This window comes from Equus przewalskii, chromosome 17 (assembly GCF_037783145.1).
Source record: "Equus przewalskii isolate Varuska chromosome 17, EquPr2, whole genome shotgun sequence".
Classification (NCBI taxonomy): Eukaryota; Metazoa; Chordata; class Mammalia; order Perissodactyla; family Equidae; genus Equus; species Equus przewalskii.
Genome location: NC_091847.1, coordinates 16,856,912 through 16,878,223, shown reverse-complemented (window position 1 = coordinate 16,878,223; position 21,312 = coordinate 16,856,912). Strand labels below are relative to the sequence as shown.

Here is a 21,312-nt window from a genome sequence, read left to right as displayed (position 1 = left end):
CAGTTTTTTTAACTAATAAACATGAAGGCGAGAAAATGCCATAACTTATTTAGGGTGTGTGCATTTGAAGGGCTTATTTTTCTGTTTATTGTCTGTGGAAGTGTTTGGTGTTATTCTTCCCAACTTGCCTTAGCTATTACCCAGACCACTAAATATATAACCCTATAAACTTTAGAAGTTTGGTGTTTTAGTGGATTAGTATTGGAGAGAGCATGGTGGCAATCTTATATGTGTTGGGGGCTACTCATGCCCCGCAGCCACCACAGATTCCCGTTGGGAGTTGTATTAAGACAGTGAATCAAGTGATAAACAGATAATTGGAAGCCTTGTGTTTATAAAAGCCAGGAACTCACAGCTAACAGTGTGTAAAATAAAAGTCCCAAATAAAAACATGTCTTGCATTTGGGGTCTAAAAGTGCAACAACTTCTTTTAAAAAAAGTTAGTAGTGCCATTTAAAATTGTCCTGGAGGGGCTGGCCCTGTGGCTGAGTGGTTAAGTTCACGCGTTCCGCTGCAGGCGGCCCAGTGTTTCGTTGGTTCGAATCCTAGGCACGGACATGGCACTGCTCATCAAACCACGCTGAGGCAGCATCCCACATGCCACAACTAGAAGGACCCACAACGAAGAATATACAACTATGTACCGGGGGGCTTTGGGGAGAAAAAGGGAAAAAAAAATATCCTGGAACAGTAGTCTCATGAAACACAAAGTCATCCTTGTTTACATTTTTGTACCCCTATTTTCTCTACCTACTGATCTTTAATATCTTCGTCGCCAGAGAGGTTGTAAAAGTGAACATGAACGGTATGCTTGCAATGGCTTGAAACAGTAATAAAGGACAAAGGCATGTTAATCGTTATTCTCAGAGAGCTTACGATTCCATAGCTCTCTAATTTAATAAAGTCTTGTTACAGTGGAATGATTCAGCTGTAAGAAACTTGTAAAAATTGTAGTAAGCACTGGAGTCAGTGAGATCTTTTTTAATTCTTGGGAGGGGTAGTTTTTCATACTGTCTACTCTCAGCAAAGCTGCAATATGCTGCAGAGTTGTTTGTCAATGCCTGGGTTTATTTTCGTAAGAAAGTATTGATTACAGAGTGAAAAACATTTAGTTTAACCACAATCAATGAGTAACAGACAAAAGGACGTTTGAAGTTTTGAAGTCTTTAAAATATGAACTAAATGCACAATCTGGGGAGGTAAATTATTGGTGAAAAGGCATAACTCAAGGGCTACACAGATTCTAGACTGCAAACTTACTCTTTCTCCTCTAAGCCAACTCAGATATTGTGAAGTAGGAGTCTTAACTATTGGCTATAAGGACACTTATAAATGTAAAACTTTTGGTAGAGAGATGGAGAAAGACTTTTTCTGCTACAACCTGTGATATATGCACTAAAGCGTCTTACTGTACATTCTGAGTTGTTCGTATTTGAGTAGTTAGACTTAAAATTTTGTTTCAGTGTTTGAGAATATATGGTAGGAAAGCCTTTAAATTTGTCAGCTCCTGTCAACATTGAATCTCATAGGCTCTTGGAGAATTAAAGAAAAACACAATGTTTATTTGTGGGACTGAATAATCTTTTACCTATACATATGTTGTGACTAATATTAAAAATTGTCTAATGTTGAGATTAGTTTGACATGAAGTAGGCCCTTTGTAAATTGTTGTTGAATTGAAATAACTCGAATAATCTCTAACACTAAACAACACTGGCAGGAAATGACTACAGACTCTGTTCTCTCTCTGGGGGAGGAGGCAGTATCTATTCCTGATTGAGAATAAGCAGAGACACTGGCTAATGGCTCGGCACCAAAGGGTAAAATGTAATTCTATGTATAACATAAAACTGATGCCTTTGTAAAGAGGTGTAATCACAGAGCGATGGATAAAAGATTTGTTCCTAGCACAATGACAAACACAAATATTACGTGATTTCCAGAATTGCTGAAGAGTTCATCCTTTCTAGAAAATGCAAACTTAATTTTTCGCTTGTTGACAGTGGCTACAATTTCATTAAATTTGGGGGGAGGTGTATCGAGTTGTGTTTGTTTCTCAGTGATAATAACAGTTCCCCAACCCCATGGTTTCTGGGGAGTTTGTAAATCTTGGAGAAAAGAAATATCACCTCCTGGAAATAAACAATTAGAATTGATTCCTTTTTGTGAAATGTCAACTAGTAATATTGATTAAGAGTCTGAAAACTATGGCTGAGCTTCCCCCTCTCCACCTGTTTTTGAAATAATTTTATTGGAACATGTCCACACTCATTTGTTAATGTATTTTCTATGCTGACTTTCATGCTACAAGGGCAGAACTGAGTAGTTGTAACAGAGACTGCATGGCCCATAAAACCTAAAATATTTACCATCTGGTCTCACATACAAAAAAATATTTGCCAGCCCCTGCTCTATAGTCATGCTTTGCCGGCTAATTGTTTGATATGTGATCATTATAATATTCTAAATGGCAAAGGCCATCTCTTTTTTTTTAAGACCATCTTTTCAATCTCTTTTATCCCCCACATGTCTAACGGGTCATGGAAAGGGAAAAGCTTAATGACAGTTGGTTCACTATTTGAGGTGAAAGTTTACTAGACGAGGAAAGAAACTCCTTTGTACTTATAAGGAGAGGCAGCCAAGCTCTGTGACCCTGGAGTCAGATTTTTGAGCTCAAACACTGGCTCTGCTATTTATTTCCTGTGGCTTTAGGTTCATAATCTTAAACAATTGCTTTGGACGTAGTGCGTATTGTCTAGTGTTCTTAGGAGGATTCAGTGGATGCTACATGAAAAGTGCTCACAACACTCAGTCAGGATTCATCTTCAGTATCATTCTTATTTGTGATATAGAAATATCCCTTTCTTTTTTCTCTTCTATTTTCATTCACTTGATTTGTCCTGGAATTGCTTTTGTAGTTTCTCCATAACTAGACATGTGCTCTTTAAAAGTGTCTACATGTCTCCTTAGCCTATACATCAGTGGGGCTTCTGCCACCAGCCACAGTTCAGATTTATGCCAGCGGCCACACTCTTGTTGTGTAGATAGATCTTTTTTACGTAAAATGTAAAATAAAATAAAGCCACAGACTGCCTCTGTTATAGTAGCTGTGCCTTTATTTATTCAATAACTGCTTATCAGTAATTTCAGTGTACTGAACACTTTGCAATTTGTGGACTGTGTGTAATCATTCCTGGTCTAAGAGGAGAGACCTGCTGTTCTAGGCATTTGGATGTGATGAATGGCATGCCTATGTAATAGCACATGTGTTTTGCTTGACCATGATAATTAATGGTGGTTTAATATCACTAATTGGAACCATTTTCTTTGTACATGTTGAATCTGATTGTTTGGTCAAAAGTTCTGGGAGTCCTAGCCTATATAAAAATGTACAGTTGTGGAGCAATGCGCCGATATTCTATACCTGTAAGAGTGAAGGAACCACATTTCGTAACACTCAAGGCCAGGAAAATACTTAGCTTTTAACATCATTGATTTCTGAAGAAGGAGGCAAAATTTTCTAGGAGGGCTTTTAAGAATGCTAATATAATAATGATTAAAATGTTTTATGACCCTGCCACTTTTCCATCTTCATGTAGGGGGTTAATTTTGAGCTTATATAGAAAGGTTTATATTGCAAAGGAAAGTGCTTTTTCAAATGTAGATAAAAGTTTTACATATACATCCTACTGGTCCAGAAGCCCAATTCCACCAAACTCTTGAAAATTTGCTCTTCTCTCAATTACCTGGGAAGAGAGACTTTGAAGGGAGCTTTGATCTTCTCTGCACAGTGACAAAGACTTAGGCTGGACTGGATCACCCTGCATGATTAGTGCCTTTTAGGACTTCCGTTGGACATGGTGATCTAAAGGGCCTTTCCAAATCTAAAGATGTCTGTTTCCCTTTGATTATAGGACTGATAGAAAGGGAAAGGTATTAATGTGTCCGTGTGGAAAGATAGCTGTACAGATTGGTTGTGTTCATTCAAGTCTGACTAAGCCATCCAGGAGAGACCACTTCTGTGTGACATTGAAATTGAGGAGAATCTAGGAGATTACAAAAAGGGCACTTGAAAATGCAATTTCTGATGCTCACTTAAATTGCACACAAAAGACCTGTGGTCATGACCTAGGCGTTCCTACTGCGAGCCTTTCTATACCCAGTTGTGTGTCAAGCAGGCAGTTGATTAGTGGTGTCTGTAGTCTACACTGCCCTGTTTTTCATGGCTGTTATTTGTACCATATGAGGCTGTGTTTTCTACTTGCTTCCTCTTGTGACTATCTCCCACCACTCAGAAACTGAGATTATCTATCGTGATCTTTTCCTCCATTTATGTGATTAACCAAGGGTTAAGTGCACTTTTAAAAGAAGTACTCAGATTGTCTTTTAAGAATATACATTTTCCGGGGCTGGCCCGTGGCCGAGTGGTTAAGTTCGCGCGCTCCACTGCAAGCGGCCCAGTGTTTCGTTAGTTCCAATCCTGGGCGCGGACAGGGCGCTGCTCATCAGACCACGCTGAGGCAGCGTCCCACATGCCACAGCTAGAAGAACCCACAACGAAGAATACACAACTGTGTACTGGGGGGCTTTGGGGAGAAAAAGGAAAAAATAAAATCTTTAAAAAAAAATAAAAAAAAAAAAAGAATGTACATTTTCCTTTTCTATAGATTAACTGTGCTCACTCGGCTCATTTACATGTCTTTAATGGTTTCCCCATAAAAATGATATTTCTGTTGAACCTTACCTCCTTGAAATAACACAAGCTCTAATTATTCAATATGTAATATTTTCAATTTCTTCTAACTTTGGTAATTGTATGAAATGAAATACTAAAGCATTGAACCAAAACTTGTGATTAGTTTCACATTCATCTTTTAAATATTATAGCTGACCTTTTGATGGAATGCTAGAATGTGAAAGTTTGCATTTGCTAACAAGGATAAGGCAAACTGTTAAAAATCATGTTGTTTTAAAATTTCAGGTTTCTAATAGAGCCTAGTATCGTAAAATAATGGAAGCTGGCTGTGTAAAAACCAATCTAGATGTTCTCAGGGCCTTGTTTAAAAAGAAAAATTGAAGAGACTTTTCCCACAATGAAATAAGAAGTATGAAGGCATTCTAGTGTGTTTTCCACATGAATAAAAAGTATTTGTGAGAAATTAATATTAATTACTGAGGTCCCGGAAGCCATTTCTCTGGCAGATTTAAAACGAAAGCTCCAGTAGTACTTTGAACAGACTATTGTTGACATTATAATTATTCTCCTATTTTAGAGGAGTGAATAATTATCCTAGCAAATACTCTAATTTCCCATACACATAATTACACCCATTCACTGAAGAAAGACAGGAATATAAGAATTCCAATCAGAGAAAAAAAGGCGGCTTCTTTGTGTGAATAGGTTTCTTCCTCCTACAATTCTGTAAAATCTAGTAAGATGAAAACAAGAATAGTAAAATGTACTATCCTAAAAAAAGAGGAATTATAAGTGCTTTATAAGGAAGCCATTGCAAATCCTCTAAGGAAAGAAATTGTTGAATTAGTAGTTAAGAAGTGAAAGTGACTAATCAAATAAGAGATTTGAATATGAAATTTAGGATTACAATCAATGGGCTGTTGTGAGAGGATAAAAATTGAGACAAGCAAAGCCAGTGGTAAGAAAAAGAAAATGACCAACAGGGTAAAATGTATCTATGGGGTTTTTGAACCAAAGGAAGTCTCATCACATTATCCTCAGGGGCAGGATCATGAGGATGACTGAAATCTGTCACTGGTACAAACTTTGCAAACGTAGAGCTGGCTGCCAACTAAGGAAAAAGAAGTACTGGGTGGGAGGTCAAGAGGATTCAGGGTTTAACTCAACAAGAATGTATTAAACACTTCTGGAATGCTGAGTGATATGCTAATATTCTATGGCGTTTCATTACCAAGTGCAGGGCCCCATCACTCCCTAAAGAAAACATGCTCTTTGAAGAGCTAGGGGATAGTAATTATATATGAAATGCTTAGCAAAGGATATGCCATCAGGTAATTTTTAAAAAGCTAAGATGAATATTAGAATCACCAACGTGTGGGGTAAACCGTAAATTGGGTGGGCAGTGAAGTAAGAGAGACACCAGGATGGAAAAGGCAGAGCAAGTGGTAAACTATATAGTAAATATAGTTAAGTTCAAGATTGGAGCATAGAAGAGAGAATAAAAGATCTTGGAGTCCTCTATAATAAGGAACAAGGAGAGAAATATAATTAAAGTTTGAAATGGAAACTAAATCTGCTAGAGAAGTCCAGTCATTCTCTACTGGTCATTGTGAGGTAAAGACAGAAAAGGAACAGAGTGAGGGTGAAGGGGGAAATAAATAAATCTACGGCCATTCTAAAGTACATAGTAGGCTCAGGGCAGAGAACCGGAAGTAAAAATCCCTAAAAGAACTGAAATCCTCCCCCTTCCTTATATGAAATACACTGTATCCACAGATCAGAAAAGAATAGTACTTAAGGCTTCAATCAAGTGGGAAGACATTTAGTAAAATTGACTCCTGAGAACCCCAAAGGGATAGAATAATTAATAGCTACTATTAATTGTGATCAATTAACATGACAACAGAGAAAGATCCGTGACCAAGGGAGAAGAATGAGTCACTGACTTCTTATAAAAGGACCCAGTGGTTGGGTAAATGAAGTTATTTTCTAAGTAAAGTTGAAAATTGAGACTTTTGACCAAATAAACTCAAGGAAGTGATTGGGATAAGGGCAAGAGTGTGCCTGAATTAGGCAGTCGACTGTGGACACGAAGCTTACTACTCACTTGGATTGTTACTTCAGTGTCTTGCTTTTTTTGGCCAGCCCCCATAATCATCAGACAGTCAAAGACTTGGGAGGAAATGGTTTTCTGAGAAGCTTGTCGAAGTCAAAAAGTCAGTGAGCCAGAAAACCCCTTGGAAAGGCCTTTTCTAACTCAAGGAACCATTGCTAATGAATGACAGTAATAAAAAAGAAGCAGTCAGTGCTTGTCCCTATTACAGTAGTCTTTCACTTCTGGAGTCCACCCTGAGGAAGAATTATCTTGCTCAAACATCATTTAGTTTCTGTTGTTCTCCTCAAGGTCTACTGAAATCTGCAATTGTTTAAGAACCAAATTAAAACCGATGCCTCTGGGGTCTATGTTTCGCCACCTCTCTTCCCAGTTGGGTAATGCCCGATGTTATCATTTTAACATTGCCTTGCCTGTTTTATACTAACCAAAAAAAATAATGCCCTATGCCTCTTAATCTCCAGCTTCATCCACCTAATTATCCATACAGGGATGCCAATCACCGTCATTATAAAATGAAATCCGTGCTGTGACTATCCTCCAATATATGCACACCCTCCCACCCCATCTTATAGACATTATGTTTCATCTCATTATACTCTTTACACCATTAGCAATTATGTTTCTTTTGCTGTTGTAGGGGAGAAACAATTCTCTATCCTCTTTGGATCTCCGGCTGGACCTAAGAATTAAACTGATATAAGAGTTTAACAGGAGAAAAGCATACACATTTTATTGAATTCTTACATGTATGTAGGAGCCTTTACAAGAGAATGAAGACCCAAAGAAGTGACCAGAGCAGGAAGTTTTTGTACATCGTAGACAGAGAAACAATCAATTTGTGAAGAATTGACCAGATAGAAGGGTTTGGGCTAGGGCTAGTTAAGTGGTGAAGAAGTAACTAGGAAGATAAGGGTTCATTTAACTAGGTTTGTTTGTATAGATTTCTTGACTGAGAATTCTCTGTCTCTGGTGATAGGAGTGTCTTTCTTCCTCCTGGCTACAGGGAGGGCACCTCTCATAGGAGGATTTTATGACCTGTTGCAGGGAAGAAGGGTGAAGGGGTAGGGGAGGTCAGAGTGACCTTCCTGCTTCTGCTGTTTTCTCAAACCCTTCAGTTTAAAATATTCAATATGCCAAGGTGCAGTGTTTTGGGATAATGTGTCCTAAGCCCCATCACTGTGATTGTGGCTAATTTCATGGATGCATAAAATGTGAGAGTTGAAAGGGACCTTAACATTTTAGAAGGAGGTCCAAAGAGGGTGATTGTGTTTCCAAAGCTGCATGGCAAGTTAATGGGAGAACCAAAAGGAAATAGCCCAGACATCTAGCCTCATGTTTTCTCCACCACAGGAATCATGATGGTGAAAATCACGTGATGAAAAAGGTGGGAAGTGGGTCAATGTATAACTTTGTGTCATATTTCTTTCAGCTGTATGATGATAAAAATCAAAACTGCATTACATTATATTAGGAATGCAATATTACTATTTTATTCTTCACTTGTAAATCTAGTTGATAAGTAATAAAGATTATTGACTATAGGTGAAAGACAACTTTTTCTCTTTGTAGGATACCATAATTTGTTCCAACATGCCTTTATAGTCCGTATCAATCTTGACGTGCCAAATCTTCATTTTATAGTGCTTTTTTGCACAACCCACCCTAAAAATACTCCTCCCATAAAGTTCACAGCTGTAGCCTTTTGCTATGTAGAAAACATATATGTAATTATTGCCTAAGAAAATTTAATCTGTGGAGCGATTCACTTATGGCACTTTTCTTTTAGTGCCCTCCTCTAGCGCTGAGGACATTTTTAAGGTCCTCCGAAGTGCTCATCTGTCTTTTTCCCCTTCAGTCCTCCCCGCTCCTTTATTTCTCTCACTCACCTTTTCCTCCCTCCTCTCACTTTTTTTTTCTTTTTTTAACCAAGTGCTGTATCTTTTTTTGCTAGAACAAAAGCTTTGTCTCTCTGGAGCAATGTTATCAGTACTGCGGATGTATACTGGGCTGCTTCTATCCTGGCATCTCAAAATCTGATTCTGATTCTTCTGTTACAGCCAACAGTACAGGCTTTAAAAAAAATCAATTCTTAAGCTCCTTATCTGTTTCTCTGCTTCTAGGATAACTGAATCTTTCATAGCTAATGGGAATATTGAATTCAGGGAGCCTTACAGCGAAAATATATTGCAATTTGTGTAAAAAGCAAAAATGAGGCTGAAATTAGATGTAATAACTACAGCTTAATTTAGATCCGTTTTACATTGGCTTGATAGAAATTGGTTAATATAGAGTTTTTCCATTAAAAACTGGTTTTCATGAAAATATAACAGTTTAATTTTGTTGCTGATGTGTGTTTTATGGACTTTTGAAGAAAAATAATCACCTGTCAATTTTAGATTCTCAACAGGTAGCAAGAGAATTAGAATGGTTATTCTGGGTCTCTGTGTAATCTTAAAATGATCCAATATACATTGGATGTTGATGGTGAACACTTGGTGATATCTGTGACTGTCTGGATACCAATAATAAGGAAATCTAAACACATCTTCAAGTTCTGATTGATTATTGAGTCTTAATACCATGTCTTATGTTTATATCATTGAATCAAATATACTTATCTCTTCTAATAGTCTGTTTAACTTAAAATCCCCATTGCATAGTATGTAGCTTATTTACCAGATTCCACATTTCTTGGATGAGTTCATGTATTTTTTCATCAATACCCAGGAATATCATTTAATCCCTATTGCCTTCTCTAATGGTCTATGTGCATTTCTCACTACCTTTTAGATCCTTTTATTATCCAAGGGTGTTAATATTTTTTCCATGATTCTTCAATCATAAAATATTATTCAACAAGATTATTATAACTTGAACACATTTCAGGAAATCCTTTGAAATGGAACATAGTGAATACCTTTGTATATATTATTATCTATCTCTTAAGCATCAAGTTGGCATAGAATACCTCTGGATGAGTTGATACCTCATGTCACTCACTAAGCAGGACTTACGCAGAATGCTTGGAGCGTGAATGGGAGATGCCCCTCTTGCTCTGGTGGATGTTTCACCTAACATGTGACCATGGATGGTGGGACTAGAATTTTCACAACAAGTAAAGAAAATTCCTCTTTTCTTTCCAAATTCGTTGACTCTTTTGTAACTAACTTTGCCAGTAGTATCACCGACTGATGTAACTAGAATCACCGAATATAATTAGATGTGGGATGGACTTTTTATATTTGAAATCAAGTGTTGATATCTTGATATTAACACCTGAAGTCTTGGCACACCACAGATCAAGCCGTCTGTTTAAAATCGTACTAGGTGGTAGGATTAAAAAATAATGTCTTTTAGGGAAGTCTAAGCCTACGGTTATATGCATTCTAGATGGTATCTGTGATTAAGTTAGTCTCTCTGTTCTTACATTAAATGTAATTTAAAATGTATTTCTCCTCAGTATTAAAGTTATTCTACTTAAAAACACATTTTTGAGCTTTTTAAAGAAATATATAACTACAATATTTATTTAATATGTAGTAATCATTAAAGACTAAAATTTTTATAGAATTTATCAACAGTAACTAAAGTATATTAGACAATATAAGCTGTAAAATTCCAGTTAGCCATATCTTATTTTTATATGGCACTTTCAAGTTTTTATAGTGCTTTACCATACATTATTTCACTCATTCCTCACACTGGTACTATGAAATTGGCTTAGGTGATTTTACTCTCCCCAATATACAGAGGAAACTAGCTTATAACAGTTAAGATTTAGGTTAACTGGCTTGTCCAAAACCACTTAAGTAGCAAATGCTGCAGTCTAAACTAGAAGCTGGTAGCATTCACCATTCCCTTTAAATATTTTCCCACTCTGTTATTTAGCCTGTTAATTCAGTATTTTCTCCACACAGTAGTCAGGTGATCTTTGTACAATCTTTATCAGATCCTATCACTTGATTGATTAAACTCTGGTAATGAGTTATCTTTTTACTCAGGACACAAGCCCACATCCTTCATATAACCTTCATGGTCCCCTGGGGCTACCCCTTGCTCTTCCCACCTGTATCATACGCCACCCCCTTTCTCCCAGCTCACCGGGCTCCAGGCACACTGGGCTTCTCTTAGTTCTTCTCATATGTGACTAAAGACTTCCCCTTTGCTACTCACTCTGCCTGCAGTGCTGGTACCGTCTCTTCACCTGGTAACTCCTAGTCATCACGGAGGTCTTAGTTTAAACGTTACTTCCCCAGAGAAGCTTTCCCCTAACCAAATAAACCAGACAGACAAATCAGTTCCTCTTGCTGTCATCCTTCAGCAAACCCTTAATTATCCATCAGTTTGTACTGATATATGTATTTGTGTGATAGTTCCTTTAGCGCCTGCCTTCTCCACTAGTGTGTAAGCCTACTGCAGTCAGGAACCATGTCTACTTGGCTCATGGCTGCTGTCCTGTCTGGTCCAGTGTCTGGCACATATTTAGCGTTCAGTAAACATTTGTGGGCTGAGTGAATGAATAAATCCACATGAGTGCGTCCATAGCTCCTTTTCCAAGCACAGTTCTCTGTTAAATTAGGAAATAATATCAGAACCTATAGGTTTTTCTCCATTTCCTGGGAACATGACTTCTTTTTTTTTTATAGTGTGGAAGATTGGCCCTGAGCCAACATCTGTTGCCAGTCTTCCTCTTTTTGCTTGAGGAAGATTGTCCCTGCACTAACATCTGTGCCAATCTTCCTCTACTTTGCATGGGGGACGCTGCCACAGCATGGCTTGATGAGTGGTGTGTGGGTCCACACCCAGGGTCTGAACCAGCCGAACCCTAGGGCCGCCAAAGTGGGACACACGAACTTAACTGCTATACCACAGGGCCAGCCCCCAGAAATGGCTTTTTGATAACTTGAGATAACTTAAGCAAGTCTTAGAAAATGATCAGGAAATGAGTTTAAAAAAATAAAATGGATTACCCAAGGAAATTGTGGAATCTTCTTCCCAGAGCTTAATCAGCGCATAGAATTTAAATGGGAGGAAGTTTAAGGTGTGTGTGAAGGCTATGAGATATAGACAAGATCACTTGGTAGAACAAAGACATGGACTTAATATACCTTTCTTTTTATGTTTGATTCTTTGTCGAAGCCTTGACTCTTTGCTTGTGCCCAAATAGGGAAAGGGCTCCAGAATTCTTCTCTTGATTTGGATTCCTCTTTCTCCACCGTGATGTACAGTCAGGTCTGCTATAACATGACATACATGTTCCTAAAAATCACGGCACAGGGCTTGTGGGGAAAATAGAGCTAGGGGCACAATACTCAGAAACTTTGTCAGTGGCACATAAAAAAAAAGAATCTAATAAAAATGGCAGCTAAGTTTTACATGTGTTAAATGGTTAAGAATTACATAAATAACACAGCAAATATGTCACTTTACCTTGAAAAGGACATGAAGTTGCTTGTGGAAGCCGTCACAGGAAGGGCTACAGCTTGTGAGTTATCATGAAGCGATAAAAGGCCCCTGACATCAGAGGGCAAGTTGTACCACCAGATGTGGATGGGGTGGCTCCTAACATGCATGGTGGACTGAGGGTGTTGGTCCTTCTATCTGAGGTGTGTGTGATTGGTGTATTTTTACATTAGGTTCAGCAGGGTGCAGTTTTCTCTGTTCACATGTTTCTCGTGAATGAAATTGGGCATAAGCAAATGTGAGATTTGTGTCATGCTCAAATTGCCCCCTGATATCTCATTTGCATTGGAATAAATTTGCACTTTAAAAATAAGTGTTATAGCAGAACTGACCACAGTATGAAAAAAGTGGGCACTCGGGGTCAGAAAAACTTAGTTCTGGTCCCAGAGTGGTGATTTTTAACCTGGGCAAGCTCCTTCCCTGTCTTTACCTCACTTTCTTTATCTGTTAGTGGAGTTGGTAACAATTGACATGCAGAGTTGTTCTGAGGACTAGACAGAGCAACAAGGTGGAAATGTTCTATAAACTGTAAAGGGCTCTCCGAGACTGTTCTCATAGAACCTGTAGAGTTAGAGACAGCAGCTAAAGAAGAATGCGGGGTTGAAAGTTCACCCACGTGAAGTCTGCTTTTCTTGAGAAAAATATGCAAACTTGCCTTTTCAATGAGCATGAAGCCATGCCTCTAAAGGGAAGGAAGAGAATGTGGCTGGCAAAGTTTCCTGTGAACATGTGTTTAATGTCACTTTTTAGATGCAGCCCTGGGCCATTGTTTGTGCTCCTGGGGTAGTGATGTGGATGCAGTAGTAAAGAAAGCCAGTGAGGAGCAAGGGAAGAGGTGATCTTGCTAAATGAAACTAGGAGAAATACAAATGTGGTGTCCAATAAGTTTTGAAAAACACTGTCAGAGCTCTCAAGATGGCTGCTTAGAGCCAGCCCAGCCCAGTGGGTCAATGGAAAGAGAGATGTTGCCACGGAAATTTGGCCTCATCAGATTTGTTACCCAGATTTCTGTGACATTGTCTTCTACCTACTGCTCTTCAGTACTTAGAGACATCATAGAAATAACACCCAACCATTTTCCATCTCTCACTCCATTTCAATCTCCCTGCTGTAAGAGATGTAGAGCAAACCTGTGGGAGAAAGTCAAAATTACTTTGGGGACAAATCAGTTTATATTCAGGATACAGCTAATACAAAAAAAAAATATGGCTAATCCATTGATATACTCTCTTGCTACTTTCAGTCATATTCTATAATTTGGGTAAAATTTTTTTCTGTATTTGGAAAGTAGGTGTGGCTTATTGTCAAGCTTTGATGGTTCAGTTGAAACACATCATTTGAAGGGAATGCATTTTAGTAAACATTTTTTGCCTTCATTAGTCTTAGAATTCCCTAGAACTTTCTCTATGTTGTGAGGGTATAATTTTATTCATATTTGAAACGGTGTTAGCAAATTGAACAGAAGGGATTATTCATATAGAAAAGGTTCTTCCTTATTAGGTTTGGCAATTCTTCAATATAGCAGTGAGTGAATCTGTGTAACATTCTTTTCTTTTAAAGGAAGGACAGGTGCTATTTTCTCTGCAAAACTTCACATCCTTCACTGGATGTGCTTTTGAACAATTTAACATACACTTTCTTTTTTTTTTTTTTGCCTGTCTCAGGAATCAAAGCACAATCTTCTAGATTCTATAATATGGGTGGCTTACCCATGTTCAGTCTAGTCCAATGAGTCTATACAAAGAGGAATATTGATTATGTGCAATAATTGAGTGATGAGTTTCTTTTTTAATTTATATTTTATTGTGGTAAAATATATGTTATATATAATTTGCCATTTTAACTATTTCTACAAAGATTTGATGATACTTAGCACATTTTTCTTCTGCAACCATGTTTTCCTTTCTTTCCAAAACTGCTAGAAAGTGACAGAATAAAGATTTGATTTTGATTTTGGTTTTTCTGATTCCAATAGAAGTAACTGATTGCAGGGGTTAAAAATGGACCATGTAAGAGGTAGTGACATAGAAGCTACAGGCCTGACTTAGCAAAAGGCCAGCTCTAGAATCAGTAATCAAATCTATTTCGAGTACTACTGTGCACTGGGTAATATGCTAAATACAAAAATATACACATTAGACATAGTGATAATCTCAAGCAAGTGTTCATCTAGTTGGAGAATTGTGATAAATGCTCATGAAAAATAATAATACAAAAAAGTAAGTAAGGACCAAATGGGTGGTAAAGATAGTAGGTGCTTTTGGAACTCAGAGAAGGGAGAGAATGATGATGTGATGAGAGAAAAGTTCTAGAGGAGATGGCTTACCGGTGAGCCTAGAAGGAGCCCTAGGCTTTGAATAGAGAGACTTCACAGGGCTTTTAAGCAGGAGGAAGAGTGTGGTCAAATGTGCAGAGGCAGGGGGATGTGTACGTATTTTTAGAGGACCTAGATTCACTTCCGGATCATGATCTAATGTGTCCTTCATGGTCCTCAGGAGAACTTTTTCCCTACGAGTTAGAGCTGGAGAAAATCCATCTTTGCTCTCACTTCCTGTGAGTATGCCCCATGCGATGGATCCTGTTTCATCCTGGGTAACACATGGTACAGAGTCATACTGTCTAATTTGTTTGATGACTGAGGTCTCAGCTTCCTTCTTTCCCTTTAAGAATTTAGATCCTGCTGGGGCTGGCCCTGTGGCCAAGTGTTAAGTTCCCATGCTCTGCCTCAGTCGCCCAGGGTTCACCAATTTGGATCCTGGGCATAGACCTACGCACCGTTCATCAAGCCAGGTTGTGGTGGCATCCCACCTAGAAGACCTGAAATGACCTACCGCTATGTACTGGGGCTTTGGAGAGAAAAAACAAAAAAAGAGGAAGATTGGCAACAGATGTTAGCTCAGGGCCAATCTTCCTCACCAAAAAGCATACAAAACAGAACAAAAAGAATTTAGGTCCCTCATAATCAGGTATTAAGTCTTTGGTTTTCATCACAGAGTATGTATTCTGTATACCAAGTGCTTAATTTAGCAACAACAATAACTTGAATAGCATGACATGCTAAAAATAAATAAAAGGCAGTAGCAGCAACAAAACAAAACCAAAAACAACATTAGCATGGCTGAGTCAATAATGTTAGGAGGATCTAATCTTGTGTGCTTTGTGCCCGTTCCAGGAATGAGTTTTTGCTGAACCATCTATTCTGGGTCATTCACTCCCTCTCTTAATTCCTGCTGGCCATTTGTGAGATGAGCTAGTTTTCTGGGATTATAAATACAATGTGTGGTTTCGCCTATTTTTATCTGTAAAAATCTAATTGGGGGAAATAATAACTAATTCTTTCCTTAGTCTCATGAGTTCCATGGTGTAATTAACTTAAAATTCCCGACCCTTCTATAAGAAACAGTAATGTTCCCTTTAAATCGTATACCACAGATTGAAGAGATAAAATAATCCTGAACAAGCACTAATGATCTTAGTCATTATTAGTTGAATTATGATGAATTTGATGGTATTATTGGGTCAGGGATCTTCACAGCTGCACAGAAAGCCACCTGGTTTAGTGGAAATTATTCAGGCATTAGAGTCATAGCAGCCAGGATTGAAAACCTGTCACCTTCTAGTTTTTATGACAAATTGCTTAGATGTCTGTGATCCTTGGTTTCCTTGTCTATAATAAGAGATTAATAGTAGAACTACTTCATGGGGTTGTAACCAGAATGAAATTAATTTTGTTGTTGTTAGTGCCATTGAGTCAATTCTGACTCCTGGTTGACCCTGCTAGTATTTGAAATACTGGTGGCACAGCTTTCAACTTCACAGCAACATGCAGCCGCCACAGTATGTCAACCCACAGACAGGTGGTGTGGTTCTCCAACCGGGAAAAGAACCTGGGTCACAGTGATCAGAGCTCCGAATCTTAATCAATAGACCACCAGGGCTGGCTGAAATCAATTGATCTATATATAAGGTCTAAGTTAGCACTTAGTAACTGACAGCTATTACTAATTATTTTTCATCATAAAATTTAAGAAACTCCTTCTTAAAAGTCATTCTTTTTGTGCCTTTTATAGCATGAGAAGCTGATACATGAATTGGAAGAAGAGAGACATTTACGTCTTCAGAGTGAGAAGCGATTGCAGGAGGTGACACTGGAGTCTGAACGCAACAGAATTCAGATGCGTGGCCTGCAGCAGCAATTCTCCAGGTATTGTTATGAACTGAGCATCTTGCTTCAGAAGATGCATTTCTCCCTGCACCAATTGCACCTTTGCTTGAATTCCCACTGTGCAAGATTGTGTTGCATTTGACCAGTTACTTCCCCAACAGTTTAAACCTTTAAGCCATCTTATTGCATTTGGACCAATTTTCTGAAACTTTCCGTTTGCACCTCACATCGTCTTGGCTTTATTGAAGCTGCTTGTCTTTTCTTTCAAGAGGTCTTCCAGTAAGTTGTGTTGGCTTTGTGGCCTATAGGCATGTCTTGTGAAAGGCCAGCTAAGAGGATGAAATTTCACTGGTCATCATAATCTTATTTTAAGGTAGAGAGACAGTATGAATCTAATTAACCAGTAAGCTCTTACTCATTACTTAGAGGAAACATTTAGGAGGAGTTAAAAAAAAATCAAAATCAATGGTTTTCTTTCCTTTAAAAGACGTAACCTGAATTTGAAAGGAGCATTCTGAAAAAGTAGCTCTTCTTAGATTTAATTCCAGCACAGCCAGAATCTTTCAGTTTTCAGTTATTGTTAATATGGATGAAGATTCAACCTATTATTTAAAATCTACTCAGTTCCATGGAAAGCAAGACAAACTTGTGCAAATACAGTCTTGGGACCAGATATGGGGAGTCTGTGAGGGACAATTTGCTTTCATTTCAATATTTCACTTCACCATTTGCAAAATCAGGAAAATAATTTTTGTTTTTTCTCCCCCGTGAGGTTATCCCAGGCAGAATCAAGTTTGAGAAGTTGCCCTAAAATTTTCATGAGAAAACTCTGTGGGTCTTGTCATTAATTTCCCACTGGGATTTGGATATGATCGGTGACAGACAATACACTTCCTCATTATGAGGCTTTTATAATGATGCTTAATTTTCAGGTGGGTTGCTGGGAGAGACCACAGTTGAACCTCCAAATGATTTATCTCATTGTGGCTAATACCATGAATACTTGCGACTTTGGTTTAGAGGCTTCTTGGAAGAACAGGGTGGGAAGGATGGATGGCTCCTCAGGGTTCAGAGTCATAATTGAACACCCTGTTCAACTCTTGGAGCCCATGGTAATACACTGGTGCTGTAGAAATACACCAATCAATACTTTAACAAATGCATGTCCCACCCCTCATGGGCTATTACTTATAGAACCTCCTGCTCGATTTTTCATTCAGTTTGATGGTAACTCTCACTTTGTGTCTCCCAACTTGAAATAATAGATTCCTCTTCCGAAGCAGCTTTAAAACAAGTACTGCTTTGTAATATTTGCCATTTTAATAATATAAGAAAGGAGGAGGCAGATCTTGCTGCTCTTGCACTGTCTAATTGAGGTGTCTCTGTATTCAGGCTATTGATTTACAGGGCGTGAGGCACATGGCGCAGTAAATTATTTTCATATGATGCCAGGTCATCTGCTGTAAATCAAATGACAATCCCATACAGATCTGAGTTGCACAAGAGCCAAGGCAACATCCTAGGCTGAAAGAGAAGATAATTATGTGTAAAACAAATAGTGGTTGGTTTTACATACAGCTTTGCGAAGATTTTTCCCCCCAGTATAACCAGTTTTCTTACGTAAAGCTTCATTGAAACTGAAAAAGTCAAGTCCATTTACAGCCAGACAACTAGTGTAAATCAGCAACAATGGAGGAAAAAGCGTGCATGACAGATCAGATAATTACTCAATAATTTAAGTAGACTCACTAAACCGTTTCTGATGTCCTTTCACATTTTAAAATTTGACTTATAAGATATTTCTAGTTATGCTTATTTAAACAATCCTGTACCTATAATTTAAGTCTTCGTAAAATTCTCAGTGTTACAGAACATGCCTATAGTGCATCACCCTTGGACATGATCAGCATCTAAATGTTCACATCAATGATTTCTATAATCCAAATTATTGTATTGAATTAAAAATTTTATATTAATAATTTTCTCCTTTTTGCCCCTGGGTTGATGCGTTCATTTTGTAGCTGATAATATCTGAGATGTGGACTTATTGCAAGTATTGTTCACTGGGTGAGGTTACTTTTAAAAATAATGCTAATAACTTGCCTTTTCAAAGTATCTGAAGTGGCTTACAATAAAAGGTAGTTTTACAATATAGCTGACAAAATAAAAACTGAAAATGAAAACCGTGAAAGGGGACTATGGCAAGTAATCATACTTACAAAGCCCAACGTCTTTTCTGGGAATGAACATTTATTTTACCTGTAAGATTCCTGGCAGACGAGATAAAAAGGATAACACAAGAAGATATGTAATTCTTGTTTTGTAGACAGAGGCTACTACTCCTTAAAGAAAGAAACGTTATCTGTGCTAATAAGTTCATAATGGAATGCATCACACGGGCCCCTTCATAGATGGCATTGAAGGATATAATAGAGAATGGTCCATGACAATGCAAATTAGGATTAATTCTTAGAAGTGTTACTACTTCTGCTATGTCACTTATGTCTGCAAAGTTAAACAGTTTCTGAATTTCACAATATGTGAATTAGGACTGGTGGGTCCATGCTCAAGTGATAACAGGTAAAATAGGAAGACCTCCAGTGCTCGGGGTTCTCAAGTCAAGCACTGTACGGCAAGTTCACAGAAACGTCCAAATATGTGTTTGTTGTAGCTCTCTAATTCCTCTTTTATGAACCTGGAGCTCAGAGGCATGAGATGTGGAGGCCTGGGCTGAGTTGGGTGAAGTATTTTCCTGGTATGCTTGATGGCACTATAGCCATGGGAGCATCTAAACAGTAATTAAGGAGATTCTGAGTCTCAGATTCAGGGATGAGGTGAAGCGTTGAAGGGGAAAGTGAATAATGAAGTTAGAAGCTGGGAACAATTAGGTGTATGTGGGAAGTAGAGTTCAGGTGTCAGAATGAGTGATTCAGGAGAATTAGTCTGAGGCTTGATTTTATGCAGTTTTAGTTACATGGTGGGCCTGGTGGCTTAAAAGGCACCAGGCAAACCTGAACACTTGTGATTTTCTGTGGTAATGAGTTACAGGATCACTTAGGTGATAAAAAGCTCTAACAAATGTTTGAATGAGTAGTTCTCTTTTATGTCACCGCCAAACCTTCTTCCATAATACCGTCCTCCCCCTTGACCTCTGATTAGGGTATAATGATAATGATCAGCAGTGGTCCAAAATTTGGCAATTAAAAGAAAAGGAGAGGGAGATGGGACCAGAGGTTATGTAATCAGCTCTAAGCTCCTAAATCAGAAATTGCCTGCGCTGAGGGCGATTCAGGCAGCCATACCAAAGTTGATTCAGACCATTTTTACTCTTAAATATAAATACAGAGAAGAAAAAGATACTTTCAAATTAAGCCTTCCCCACAGATGAAGGAGCTTTTCCATAAGGTGGTACTTAGAGGCAGGTGGTGGTATCATCGAGGCTGCCCTCTCTTTGTCTTACTGTTTGGAGATTTAAATCAAAGATCCTTTCCGGACATGGTAATGAATGTTCAACCCATCATCTGTGTGGTAATCATGGCCGGGCGTATTTTATGTGGGATTAGCTTTGTGACCCCCTATAGTTCCACAACTGTCTCCATCCTCCCTTTAAGTGTTTATTTGAACTGTGATTGTCCAGCCAGCCAAGGTTAATGGTGTGGACTAAGGCTGTGGTACTGCCTTCCCTTTTATGTAAAGAAAATTAATGTCAGAACCCCAGACTCATTACTCTGCTTTGAGTGAATGAAGTGTTTGTGCATCAGTTCGATTCATCTGGAGAAGCACTGCCAGCAACACTGTCTCCAGCCAGGTGGGCTATGTTGAGGTGGTGTAACAATGAATTTTAAAAAATATACTTGTTAAGAAATAAGCCACTCTGCAGAGTTCTGGTTTCATGCAAACCATGCCTGGTTTGAACATGTATTTGAGTCAGTCCCTTTGGAAACAGTCTAATCAATGTGTAGATTATTCCTGAAAGCCGCTGCTCTTTTCAGCCAATCAACCACTTTTATTGTGTGCACAATAAGATAGAACAAAGTAATGTCCTCAAAAAATGTAGAATCCAGATAAAGAAGGCTTAGGTACATATATGAACAACACAACACATTTATAGTTTAGCTATCGAGGAAGGGAAATTTTGTCCAAATTCAGGACAGCCAGACTTCCTACTTGTTAATTGCATGTTGTCATGCAAAGGCATGAATCAAGCCAGATGAAATTAATGATTGCATAGAGATGTTATTGATAATAATATGTGTGTTTATCATGTGACAGCTGTATGCAGGAATGTTTGAAATTTAGATTAGAATGCACCTGGTAGACTTACCATCACGCAGACATATTTTGTAAACTATCTACAGTTAGCAAATCATATCACACCCAAAATATGAGGAATTAGTTAATGTTTCTCTGTAACCTTGAAATGTTCCTTGCATGCCTGTCTGTGTGTGTATTTACACTATGCAGTGTAAATTTGTTGTTGTTGTTGAGGAAAACTGGCCCTGAGCGAACATCTGTTGCCAATCTTCCTCTTTTTGCTTGAGGAATATTGTTGCTGAGCTAACATCTGTGCCAGTCTTCCTCTATTTTGTGTGTGGGATGCCTCCACAACATAGCTTGATGAGTGGTGTGTAGGTCTGTGCCCAGGATTGGAACCTGTGAACCCCAGGGCCACGGAAGCGGAGTGCGCAAACTTTACCACTACACCACTGGGCTGGCCCCTCTGCAGTGTAAATTTAAGTCAAGGGAACAATACAGCTTTGTCACCCGTAATTGACTAAGATAGTTAAAAATTGCCCAAATGGAGTCCAGGCTTTCATGCTCTACCTCCAGGATCTCTCCGCACCTGCTTTGACCTTCTCTGCCGGCACTCTT

At 38.4% G+C, this 21,312-nt stretch overlaps 1 protein-coding gene across 19 annotated transcripts in view; it reads left to right on the top strand.

The window, feature by feature from the left end:
• Window positions 1–21,312, top strand: part of NCKAP5 (NCK associated protein 5) — a 917,518-nt gene that overhangs the window by 469,023 nt on the left and 427,183 nt on the right. For all 19 annotated transcript variants that reach the window (XM_070581217.1, XM_070581213.1, XM_070581211.1 and 16 more), the window contains one exon: window positions 16,346–16,479. In XM_070581217.1, the coding sequence (XP_070437318.1) occupies window positions 16,346–16,479 (134 nt within the window). The remainder of the gene's footprint in view (window positions 1–16,345; window positions 16,480–21,312) is intronic.